At 38.3% G+C, this 13461-nt stretch overlaps 1 protein-coding gene and 1 pseudogene across 9 annotated transcripts in view; both read left to right on the forward strand.

Annotated features, from left to right (window-relative positions):
- RTTN (rotatin) overlaps positions 1-13461 on the forward strand; it is a 245412-nt gene that overhangs the window by 85036 nt on the left and 146915 nt on the right. For 8 of the 9 annotated variants that reach the window (XR_016213881.1, XR_016213882.1, XR_016213883.1 and 5 more), the window contains 3 exons: positions 5749-5937; positions 7027-7266; positions 12517-12661. Coding sequence is in view for 6 of the 9 variants with exons in the window: in XM_008261459.5 (XP_008259681.4) it covers positions 5749-5937; positions 7027-7266; positions 12517-12661 (574 nt within the window). In the remaining 3 variants the exon portion in view is untranslated. The remainder of the gene's footprint in view (positions 1-5748; positions 5938-7026; positions 7267-12516; positions 12662-13461) is intronic. The other variant, XM_051851884.3, reaches the window with a different exon arrangement.
- Positions 12790-12886, forward strand: LOC127492534 (U6 spliceosomal RNA; annotated as a pseudogene).

The raw sequence follows: 13461 nt of genomic DNA on the forward strand, positions 1-13461 counted from the left end.
TTAATTTCTTTCTTTGTTGTTATTATTGATCTATATTTATTTATTTATAATTTTTTTTTTAATTTTTTTTATTTCATATTCTTTTTTTTTTAACTTTTATTTAATGAATATAAATTTCCAAAGTACGACTTATGGATTACAATGGCTTCCCCCCCATACCGTCCTTCCCACCCACAACCCTACCCTTTCCCACTCCCTCTCCCCTTCCATTCACATCAAGATTCATTTTTCGATTATCTTAATATATAGAAGATCAGCTTAGTATACATTAAGTATGGATTTCAACAGTTTGCTCCCACACAGAAACATAAAGTGAAAAATAATAGATGATTTTTTTTAAATGATGATGAAATCAGAGCAGACCTATTGTCATGTTTAATCCCAGTGAGAGTCAAGTTGGGAATTGATAATTTCTTTTTTTTTTCTTTTTTTTTTTTACAGAGGATCAGTTTAGTATGCATTAAGTAAGGATTTCAACAGTTTGCACCCCCATAGAAACACGAAGTGAAATATATTGTTTGAGTACTCGTTATAGCATTAAATCTCAATGTACAGCACATTAAGGATAGAGATCCTACATGAGGAGTAAGTGCACAGTGACTCCTGTTGTTGACTTTACCAATTGACACTCCTGTCTATGGCATCAGTAATCTCCCTATGCTCCAGTCATGAGTTTCCAAGGCTATGGAAGCCCTCTGAGTTCTCCGACTCTTATCTTGTTTAGACAAGGTCATAGTCAAAGTGGAGGTTCTCTCCTCCCTTCAGAGAAAGGTACCTCCTTCTTTGAAGACCTGTTCTTTCCACTGGGATCTCACTCGCAGAGATCTTTTGCCAGAGTGTCTTGGCTTTCCATGCCTGAAATACTCTCATGGGCTTTTCAGCCAGATCCGAATGGCTTTAGGGCTGATTCTGAGGCCAGAGTGCTATTTAGGACATCTGCCATTCTATGAGTCTGCTGAGTATCTCACTTCCCATGTTGGATCACTCTCCCCTTTATTTACTCCATCGGTTAGCGTTAGCAGGTACTAGACTTGTCTATGTGCTCCCTTTGACTCCTAGTCCCTCCACCATGACCAACTGTGAACTGAAATTGATCACCTGGAACAGTGAGATGGCATTGGTACATGCCACCTCGATGGGATTGAATTGGAATCCCCTGGTATGCTTCCAACTCCACCACTTGGGGCAAGTCAGCCTGAGCATCTCCCAAATTATACATCTCTTCCCTCTCCCATTCCCACTCCCATGTTCAACAGGGATCACATTTCAGTTAATTTTCAACACTTAAGAATAACTGTGCATCAATTACAGAACTAAACCAGTCATATTAAGTAGAACAGATAAAAAAAAACTACTAAGAGGGATAATGTATTAAGTTGTTCATTAACAGTCAGGGCTATGCTGATCAAGCCACCGTTTCCCATAGTGTCCACCTCACTCCAACAGGTTTCCCTCTTGGTGTTCAGTCAGTCATCACCGATCAGGGAGAACATATGGTATTTGTCCCTTTGGGACTGGCTTATTTCACTCAGCATGATGTGTTCCAGATTCCTCCATTTTGTTGCAAATGACTGGCTTTCATTGTTTCTTACTGTGGTATAGTAGTCTAAAGAGTACATATCCCATAATTTCTTTATCCAGTCTACCGTTGATGGGCATTTAGGTTGGTTCCAGGTCTTAGCTATTGTGAATTGAGCTGCAATAAACATTAGGGTGCAGACCTCTTTTTTGTTTGCCAATTTAAATTCCTCTGGGTAAATTCCAAGGAGTGGGATGGCTGGGTCGAATGGTAGGGTTATTTTCAGGATTCTGAGGAATCTCCAGACTGACTTCCATAGTGGCTTGACCAGTTTGCATTCCCACCAACAGTGGGTTAGTGTCCCTTTTTCCCCACATCCTCGCCAGCATCTGTTGTTGTTAGATTTCTGCATGTGAGCCATTCTAACCGGGGTGAGGTGAAACCTCATTGTGGTTTTGATTTGCATTTCCCTGATTGCTAATGACCTTGAACATTTTTTCATGTGCCTGCTGGCCATTTGGATTTCCTCTTTTGAAAAATGTCTATTGAGGTCCTTGGCCCATCTCTTAAGTGGGTTGTTGGTTTTGTTTTTGTGGAGTTTCTTGATCTCTTTGTAGATTCTGGTTATTAACCCTTTATCTGTTGCATAGTTTGCAAATATTTTTTCCCATTCTGTCGGTTGTCTCTTCACTCTCCTGACTGTTTCTTTTGCAGTACAGAAACTTCTCAATTTGATGCAATCCCAATAGTTGATTTTGGCTTTGACTGCCTGTGCCTCCCGGGTCTTTTCCAGAAACTCTTTGCCTGTGCCAATATCTTGAAGGGTTTCTCCAATGTTCTCTAGTAACTTGATGGTGTCAGGTCATAGATTTAGGTCTTTAATCCATGTTGAGTGGATTTTTGTGTAAGGTGTAAGGTAGGGGTCTTGCTTCATGCTTCTGCACGTGGAAATCCAATTTTCCCAGCACCATTTATTGAATAGACTGTCCTTGCTCCAGGAATTAGTTTTAGATCCTTGATCAAATATAAGTTGGCTGTAGATGTTTGGGTTGATTTCTGGTGTTTCAATTCTGTTCCATTGGTCTATCCATCTGTTTCTGTACCAGTACCATGCTGTTTTGATTACAACTGCCCTGTAGTATGTCCTGAAATCTGGTATTGTGATGCCTCCGGCTTTGTTTTTGTTGTACAAGATTGCTTTAGCTATTCGAGGTCTCATGTGCCTCCATATAAATTTCAGCACCAATTTTTCCAGATCTGAGAAGAAGGTCTTCGGTATCTTGATTGGTATTGCATTGAATTTATAAATTGCTTTTGGGAGAATGGACATTTTGATGATATTGATTCTTCCAATCCATGAGCATGGAAGATTTTTCCATTTCTTGGTATCCTCTTCTATTTCTTTCTTTAAGGTTTTGTAATTTTCATAGTAGAGATCTTTAACGTCCTTGGTTAAGTTTATTCCAAGGTATTTGATTGTTTTTGTAGCTATTGTGAATGGGATTGATCTTAGAAGTTCTTCCTCAGCCATGGCATTGTCTGTGTATACAAAGGCTGTTGATTTTTGTGCATTGATTTTATACCCTGCTACTTTGCCAAACTCTTCTATGAGTTCCAATAGTCTCTTAGTAGAGTTCTTTGGCTCCCCTAAATAAAGAATCATGTCATCTGCAAAGAGGGATAGTTTGAGTTCTTCCTTCCCAATTTGTATCCCTTTAATTTCTTTTTCTTGCCTAATAGCTCTGGCTAGAACCTCCAGAACTATATTGAATAGCAGTGGTGAGAGTGGTCATCCCTGTCTGGTCCCAGATCTCAGTGGAAATGCTTCCAACTTTTCCCCATTCAATAGGATGTTGGCTGTGGGTTTTTCATAGATTGCTTTGATTGTATTGAGGAATGTTCCTTCCAAACCCAGTTTGCTTAGAGTTTTCATCATGAACGGGTGTTGTATTTTATCAAATGCTTTCTCGGCATCTATTGAGATAATCATATGGTTTTTCTTCTGCAGTCTGTTAATGTGGTGTATCACATTGATTGTCTTGCGCACATTAAACCATCCCTGCATACCAGGGATAAATCCCACTTGGTCTGGGTGGATGATCTTTCTGATGTGTTGTTGCATTCTATTGGCGAGAATTTTATTGAGGATTTTTGCATCTATGTTCATCAGGGATATTGGTCTGTAATTCTCTTTCAGTGCTGCATCTTTCTCTGGCTTAGGAATTAAGGTGATGCTGGCTTCATAGAAAGAATTTGGGAGGACTCCCTCTTCTTCGATTGTTCTGAATAGTTTGAGAAGAATTGGAGTTAGTTCTTCTTTAAACATCTGGTAGAATTCAGCAGTGAATCCATCTGGTCCTGGGCTTTTCTTTGTTGGGAGGGCCTTTATTACTGTTTCAATTTCGGTCTCAGTTATGGGTCTGTTTAGGTTTTTGATGTCTTGCTGGTTCAATTTAGGTAGGTTGCATGTGTCCAGGAATCTATCCATTTCTGATAGGTTTCCCTGTTTGCTGGCATACAGGTCCTTGTAGTAATTTCTGATGATTCTTTTTATTTCTGTGGTGTCTGTTGTTACATTTCCTTTTTCATCTCTGATTTTATTGATTTGGGTCTTTTCTCTTCTTTTTTTAGTTAGTTGGGCCAATGGGGTGTCAATTTTGTTTATTTTTTCAAAAAACCAGCTCTTCGTTTGGCTGATTTTTTGTAATGTTTTTCTTGATTCAATCCTGTTGATTTCTTCTCTGATTTTAATTATTTCTCTTCTCCTACTAGATTTGGGTCTGGTTTGCTGTAGGTTTTCTAGATCCTTGAGGTGAATTGAAAGCTCATCTATTTGGTGTCTTTCCAATTTCTTGATGTAGGCACCTATTGATATAAACTTTCCTCTTAACACTGCTTTTGCTGCGTCCCATAAGTTTTGGTATGTTGTGCTGTTATCCTCATTTACTTCCAGAAAGTTTTTGATTTCTCTTTTGATTTCTTCTACGACCCATTGTTCATTCAGGAGCATGTTGTTCAATCTCCATGTGTTTGCGTATGCTCTAGGGATTCCTGAGTTGCTAATTTCCAACTTCATTCCTTTATGGTCTGAGAAGCTGCATGGTATGATTCTAATTCTTTTGAATTTGCTGAGACTTGCTTTATGGCCTAGTATGTGGTGAATCCTAGAGAAGGTTCCATGTACTGCTGAGAAGAATGTAAAATCTTTAGCTGTAGGATTGAAAGTTCTGTATATATCTGTTAGATCCATTTGGGCTATAGTGTCGTTTAAATCTACTGTATCCTTGTTGATCTTCTGACCGGATGATCTGTCTATTTCTGAGAGTGGGGTATTGAAGTCCCCCAGTACTACTGTATTGGGGTCTAAGTCTCCCTTTAAGTCCGTTAATAAATCTTTTAGATAAATGGCCAGAGCTGCACTGATCCAAAGCCAGGAGCCAGGAGCATTTTCCGGGTCTCCCACGCGGGTGCAGGGACCCAAGTACTTGGGCCATCTTCTACTGCTTTCCCAGACCACAGCAGAAGGCTGGATCAGAAGTGGAGCAGCCGGGACTTGAACTGGTGCCCTTATAGGATGCTGGCACTGCAGGCGGCGGCTTTACCTGCTACACAACAGTGCTGGCCCTTCTTATTTTCTGAAGATTTTTTTTTTTGAAAGGCAGAGATACGGAGAGAGAGAGAGATTTTCCATTCACTGGTTCACTCCCCAAATGTTCACGATGGCAAGAGCAGGGCCAAAACCAGGAGCCAGGAGCTTCTTCTAGGTCTCCTTTCGGGGTACAGGGGCCCAAGCACTTCTGCCATCTTCCACTGCTTTCCCAGGCTGTAGCAGAGAGCTGGATAGGAAGAGGAGCAGCTGGGACAGGAACTGGCGCCCTTATGGGAGGCTTGGCCTGCTATGCCATACCACTGGCCCTGGTATTTGTGTTTTAATTGAGCACCTTTTCTATTTGATTCACTATGGTCATGAGCTCTGGCTTCGAGGAGCATTAGTTACCTCTGCAGTGACTTTCAGGTGACATACACTGTGGTGAGTCTGCAGGAAGGAGTCTGAAGAGATGTTTATGGGAGTTTAGAGTAGAATGAAAGTGAGGTACTGTGTGCGCTGTGATAACGGTTTAATATTGTGGAATGGGAGGCGTGCTACCCAAGTGCTTATTTGCTTGTCGTCTCTTGAGTAGTATTTAAGGATTTGGAAGTTTGTAATTATTTGTAAATGTTTTCTTCAGGTATCATCTACCAGTATATGTCGTTGGGCATCATGCTGTGAGTCCTTACTCAATAGTTTTGCCATTGTCTGCTGATTGTTTGGCCTTGAAACCTGTGACAGACATGCTGAGAATAGCTTGGAACCTGTCATGGTATCATGGGAGTGATAATCTTTTGAAGCAGATGAACTCTGAAACAAAAATCCATGAGTAAGCTGTTGCATTTACTTGAAAAACCATTTCTAGTTAATTAATTGTAATTAATTAGGTTTTCTTTAGGTTGAGTAGCTTTTTCACTTTATGTCATTTGATTCTACTGTTTAACTGAAGCTTATCATTTTTTAATTTATAAAGGGAACACATTTCATGTGTTTCATATATATAGTGTTAAGAGCATAGTGATACTTCCCGCCCTATCCTTCTTCCCTCCCTCCCTCCCTCCCTCCCACCTCCCTTCCTCTTTTCTTATTTTTCTTTTAATTTTTGCAATGACATACTTTAAATTTTCTTTAAAATCACAAGCTTAACCCTCCATGAAATAAAGAATTCAAGAAGTAGTAAGTAGAAAAACCACTGTTCCTCAAGAGTACAGACAGAGGGCTTTAAACAATAATTAAATCTCAAAATGTTAATTTAGCTCATATATGTTACATTTGTTTTGTACTCTGTATATGTTACCACAAATGAGAGAACATCATATTTGGCTTTTTGGGACTGGCTTATTTTCCTAAGCATAGTAATGCTCATTACTTATAAAAATCTATCATATAAGGAACTTTAAAAAATATTTAGAGATTATACAAGGGATCTTCAAAAACTTGGTGAAAAATACATATTAAGAAAAAACTATGCATGGATTTCAAAAGTTTTTTTGCACTAGGATAAACTTATCTTTTAATACCATTTTCTGTGAACTTTTTCAAGTACCCTCATAATGAAGTTTGGTTAAATAATAGATGTACATTGCTAGGAATAGACCTCTGGATTAGAGTAAAAGCTCAACGGTGTATGTATGAACTATATTTTATTATGATTACTTTTGAATATCTTAATATTTGAATCTGTCAGTCTTTTTATATGAATACAAATATGTTTCTGTAAGGAAGACTAAATCAATGTAAATCCTTGAGATTCTTGTGTAAAACCTAATATTATACCCCACTTTTCTTTTGGCTGAAGGTCAACCTTTAATTTTAAAAAAAAAATATAAAACAGAATTTTGGGGAGAGAATTCATAATAGCAATAAGAGTGAGCTGTAATTTAAATAGCTTTCTGCTGTTCTTTTTATTTTTGTCTAGATTTTTAGATGCATTGGAGTTATCCACAGAGGACACCCTTATTCTGAAGATAACACACATGGCCAGCGGGCTGCAGGACTGTCTCCATTCCATCGTTCAGGCTGCATCCCACAGGGATGTCAGGGCTGCTGTTGCTAGGATGAGCTTTTATCTTCTGAATGACAGATTGTCTTTAAAGGGTGGCACTGGCCCATGTGGGCTCACCTTGAAGTCCATGGCTTGGCACACTGCACTAAACAGGTCAGTGTAAGCTCAAGGCTGCCAGTTTCAAAGACCTGTATTGAATTGTATCTGGGCTCATCTTCAAACCTTTGAAGATCAGAGTATGTATTCTTATTGTTGCTGTCATGAAGGAAATATTGTTTATGGAAAGAAAAACACCAGGATTTTTATTATCTACCACAAATAATAGTAGCAAAACAGAAAAATGTTAACTTAGTCACTGCATTTTTTTAAGGAATTATGAACAAATTTATAAACATTTATTATCCTGTTTGAGAAAATCTTGTTTTATTTCACAAAAGTAGTTAGGATAAGATGTGGATGAAGTAAACTGAATGTTTATTCCTGTCCTTATTATAAATGAGCTGAGATATCAGCAGGTTGATTAATAGGTTTAGTACACCTGCCACAGGCTGTTTTGTTTTGCATTTGTTTTGTGCTTAAATAATTATCTCATTTTTCTTCTTCTTCTGAATTTCATGAAGTTGATTGGCATGTGGAAGTCCTTTAATAGTTACAGGAAGGCTCTAGCTTATAAATTTAGCACAATTTAACTGGTAGCAGATGGCCGCATTTGAAACAAGACTGATAAGCAAATACTGCTAGCAGTTTTTCATTTTGGTTTTCATGTGACTTTAGTATAAAATGTATAACTTTCTTATTAAACATAAAGTCATCATTTTCAGAATGCTTGGTTAAATGAGTTTCCAAAATGTGAACTCCTCTATTTAGTTTTGCTTTAATAATTGGGACATGTAATTAGATTTTCCAGTGGTGGGTTAGAAGCAGTCAGTAGTGCCTTATGAGAAAGCTGATGCTTGAATTTTCAGGATTTTTTCAAATTGATTGTTAAATCAGGCCTTCTATTTTTTTTTTAAGGAAGGATTTGTTTGTTTATTTGAAAGGCAGAGTGTGTTTGTATACAAGAGAAACAGAAAGAGAGGGAGAGAGAGAGAATTTCTGTCTGCTGGTTTACTCCCCAAATGCTCACCATTGCCAAGGCTGGCCCAGGCCAAAGCCAGGAGACAAGAACTCCATCTGCATCTCCCACATGGGTGGCAGGGACCCAAGTGCTTGGGTCAGCCTTTGCTGCTTTTCTGGGTGCATTATCAGGGAGCTGGATGAGAAGCGAACTGGCCCTCATGTGTGGGGTGCTGGCATCCCAAGTCCAGCTTCACCTGCTGCACCACAGCAGCATGGCTCTTCTTAAACATTATATGAACTTATAATTAAATGAATTATATGAAAATTAGGGTAATGAATATATAAAAGTCATCACTTTCTAGTTATTTTACTTTTATCAGTGATCTTGAGGTTGTTTGTACTATATATGTTTTATTGAAATACTAAATCATGGTTTGCTACTGGGCAGCATTAACTGTTATGGTGGGATTTTTCTCTAGTACTAACATAAGTGGAGAGTGCAGAGTGAAATTATTTTATGTATAGTCAGCCCTCTGTACCCAGGGGTTCTGGATCTGTGAATTCAACCAAGTGCAGTTTGGAAATAGTTGAGAAAAGAGAATTGCATCTGAACTGACCATGTACAGACTTTTTTCTTGTGATGATTTCCTAAACAATGTATAGTATAGAAACTATTTACTTACTGTTTACATTGTATTAGTTTATAAGTAAGCCAGAGAAGATTTAAAGTATATATAGAGATGTGTATAGGTGATGTGAGTATGTAAGGAATGTGGGCATCTACAGAACTTGGTATCCATGAGTGTCCTGGAAGCAATCCCCCAAGGATGTTGAAGAACCACTATTTGTGTCTTATTTGACTTCAAGGCTCATGTTTGTTCATTACAGCATAGATTGTATTGCCTAAAATAAAATCTACTCCTGTATTTCTCCTGTATTATCTTTTGCTAAGTAATTATCAGAACTGTGTATCACAGAATGCACATGTTTTGAGGAAAAGTCCAAACAATAATTTTACTTTCATAAATATATGAATGTATGGGACTTTGGGAAGTTTCGTTGCCACTCAGTTGAAGGAACATCACCTTTTTGGCTGATTAAGATAGATTAATTCTTTAAAGGAAATGTTTGGAGACAGAAAATTTCCTAAAAGTTACAACAACAAACATTTTTGAAATTATTTTTTACAAGCTTAGTTTAAAAAATTTTACATTATGTAAGTATTTCAAACTATCATTCTAGATGAAACAATATGAAGAGACATCTTGTATATGTTATTTTAAAAATAGCATTATGTTTTGGCCATTTTCCATGAGAGTGAATAATTTGAGGCTAGTTTAAAAGATATATGAAGCTGGCACCACGGTTCAATAGGCTAATCCTCTTCCTGCAGTGCTGGCACACCGGGTTCTAGTCCTGGTCGGGGCGCCGGATTCTGTCCCGGTTGCCCCTCTTCCAGGCCAGCTCTCTGCTGTGGCCCGGGAGTGCAGAGGAGGATGGCCCAAGTGTTTGGACTCCTGTACCCGCATGGGAGACCAGGAGAAGCACCTGGCTCCTGCCATCGGATCAGTGCGGTGCGCCGGCTGCAGCGGCCATTGGAGGGTGAACCAACGGCAAAGGAAGACCTTTCTCTCTGTCACTCTCTCTCACTGTCCACTCTGCCTATAAAAAAAAAAAAAAAAAAAAGAAAGAAAAAGAAAAAAAAGATATGAGATATCCAAATGAATGTCCCCCCAAAAGGAAACTTTTTAGGAAGAAGTATGTGTGTTATAGTAATTCTGATTTTGCTCAGATATTTTTGAAATTGTCCTCCTTGGTTATTTAAACAGTAGGTGTAAACAAGTCTTATGTTATGAAATCATATTTAATTGTTTAATCAAAAAATAACATCAAATTTAGCCATCTAGAGAAAGATTAAAAAACCAATACTACCCTAAAGTTTAAAAGGGTGTGTGTATATATATATATATATATGTATATGTACATATATGTGTGTACATATATATATTATATATATATATATGCACAGAGAGAGAGCGAGAGATAGTAAAATGAGTACTACTCTAAGGATGACTGTTTACCACTATCGACAAGAGTGTGTTTCAGGATTTCATTTCTTCTTACTGTTGAGTAATATTCCATTGTGTTTATATGCCATAATTTCTTTATCCAGTCATCAGTTGGTAGACATTGGTTGTTGTGAATTGAGCTGCAATGAACATTGGGGTACAGATAACTCTTTCATATGCTGATTTCATTTCCCTTGGGTAAATTCCCAGGAGTGGAGTTGCTGGGTTATGGGGTGGATCTATTTTCAGATTTCTGAGGTATCTCCATATTGTCTTCCACAATGGCTATATTGGTTTACATTTCCACCAGCAGTAGATTAGGGTACCTTTTTCCCCACATCGTTGCCAGAATTTGTTGTTTGTTGATTTCTGTATGAGAGCCATTCTAACTGGCCTTGGTGTTGGACAGCTTTGATTAGTAGTTATACTCAAATTTTCTGGCTTTGTGACCACTGACAAACTATCTGTTTTTTTTTCTGAGTTTTATTACCTGTGAAATAGAACTGCACACTTCATAGAGTTGTAATGAAGATTGAAAAGTTAGTTTTAAGGTATTAAAACAGAGTCAGGCATAAGGTCAATGCTTAAGAAATGTTGGATATTATGGTATTACTGGTTTCTTACTAACATTTTGAAATAGTTGTTTTAGATGTTTCAGAATTAAAAATGTAACATTATAGATAAAATTGAATCTCATTGTATTTCTTCCTGATTGCATTTTTTTAGAAAACAGTTTTCCAAATGACTTTTTTTTTTTAATAAAAAGTTTCCTTGCCCATTAGTTTTCTCTCTCTCTCTCTCTCTTTCTCTCTCTCTCTCTCTTTTTTTTTTTTTTTTTTTTTTTTTTACAGAGTGGACAGTGAAAGAGACAGAGAGAAAGGTCTTCCTTTTCCGTTGGTTCAACCCCCAATGGCTACTGTGTCTGGTGCACCGTGCTGATCTGAAGCCAGGAGCCAGGTGCTTCTCCTGGTCTCCCATGCAGGTGCAGGGCCCAAGCACTTGGGCCATCCTCTGCTGTACTCCCGGGCCACAGCAGAGAGCTGGCCTGGAAGAGGAGTGACCGGGACTAGAACCCGGTGTGCCGGTGCCGCAGGCGGAGGATTAGCCTAGTGAGCCACGGTGCCAGCCAGATAGCAGTTCTGATACCTCCTCTCACCTCAGGGTGACTGGTTTCAGCTCCCAGGCATGGCTTCCAACTCCAGCTTCCCACCAAGACAGACCTTTGGAGGAAGTAGTGATGACTCAAATAATTGGATTCCTGCTATCCATGTGCCGGGTCTGGTTTGAGTTTCTGGCTCTTAGTTTCAGCCTAGTTCTGCTGTCAGAGGCATTTGGGGAGTAAACCAGCAGCAGACACTTTATTCTCTCCATTTTCTCTCCTTTTCAAATAAAAAAAAAAATAGGTTCATAGTCTTTTACTCTGAACTTAAAAGATTTCCTTCCTAAAGTCCTAAGTTTACCCTCAGCATTTTCCTTGCCTGTTACAAACTCTGGTAGCTTTCTTGGCAATAATTTTTTCCCCCTCATTATCATGCTCTTCCTAATTGGTCAGAAAGATTAGGTTAGAAATCCTGATTCTTCTTCCACTCTGACTACGACCTTGTCTAAATATGATCAGAGTCGGTGAACTCAAAAGGCTTCCATAGCCTTGGCAACTCATGACAAGAGCCTAGGGTGATTACTGATGCCATAAACAAGAGTGTCAATTTGTTAAGTCAACAACAGGAGTCACTGTGCACTCACTCCTCATGTAGGATCTCTGTTCTCAATGTGCTGTACATTGTGATTTAATGCTATAACTAGTACTCAAACAGTATTTTTCACTTTGTGTTTCTATGTGGGTGCAAACTGTTGAAATCTTTACTTAATATATGCTAAACTGATCTTCTGTATATAAAGAGAATTGAAAATGAAAAAAAAAAGAAATCCTGATTCTTAGTGAAGCATGACTACCGTGACTAAGCAATTTTCCCCGGTCAGTTAGAAGCAATGTTTTTCTTTTTACATTTCTTTGGCACTTTTTCTGAATTTGATATTTTTCTATTATCTTGTCTCTTCTCAGTTTTTTCAGTTACATGTCTATATGTTTTCTTTACTATAGGCTCAGGGTGTTGAATGCAGAAGCCCTATTTCCCATATCTTTGCATTTTCATAACACTTAGAGTAGTGTCTCATAAAATAGCATGCTCACAAGAAATCTCCTAGTATACATATCTATGAATATCAGTAGTATGTATATTTTAAAGAGTTAAGTACCATAATTATTTTCTTACAGGTTTTTACAAGTGCTTCCTGCTAGTACTGAAGATGAGAAACTGCTAATAGACATCATACATTTTTTAAATAAGCTAATGAAGGAACAGAGAAGAAATCTATCAGTAGAGCTTCTAAATTGGATTCTGGAATTATTTCTTAGACATGTAAGTGTTATTAAGGAGTTTGCATTTTTGTTTGAGAAGTGATGTATTTGTAGAAATTATTAATATTGTGTTATGGAATGAATAATCCTTATGTATCCCATGCTTTTTGAAATAGTTCTCATGGAGTGGGTGTTTAGCCTAGTGGTTAAGCTGCCATTTTAGAGAAGATTAGCATGTCCCCTGCACAAGGATGGCACACAAATTCATGAACCATTCCATATTTTTAGAGGAACAATTCTAAGTCATTACTCAATTTTTTGAGAGCCTTGCTGTTGCAGGGGTAATAAAAGAAAAAAAGATGCCATTTTAGATGCCTATGTCCCTTATTGGAATACCTGGGTTTAATACCTGATTCTGGCTCCTGACTGCAGCTTCCTGGTAATGCAGACCTGGAGGGTAGCAGGTAAATTGGGTTCCTGTCACTCATGTGGAAGACCTGGATGGAGTTCTGGCATCTGGCTTTGGCCCAGCCCCAGCTGTTGTGGGCATTTGGGTAGTGAAACAGTGAATGGAGTATATATCTGTGTTTATCTCTCTCTGTCACTTTGCTTTTCCAATAAATAAGGAAAAAAAAAAAGCAAGCAAGTTTAGTTCTCTGCATATTATTCAGTTATCTTTTTGGCTTTTTAAAATTTTTTTTTTTTTTTTTTAATTTCACAGGTAGAGTATTAGTGAGAGAGAGAGACAGAGAGAAAGGTCTTACTTTTCTGTTGGTTCACCCTCCAATGGTCGCTGTGGCCGGCGTGCTGCGGCTGGCACACCCTGCTGATCCGAAGCCAGGAGCCAGGTGCTTCTCTTGG

Source organism: Oryctolagus cuniculus, chromosome 10 (assembly GCF_051225735.1).
Source record: "Oryctolagus cuniculus isolate XC-2025 breed Fujian yellow rabbit chromosome 10, ASM5122573v1, whole genome shotgun sequence".
NCBI classification, from domain to species: domain Eukaryota; kingdom Metazoa; phylum Chordata; class Mammalia; order Lagomorpha; family Leporidae; genus Oryctolagus; species Oryctolagus cuniculus.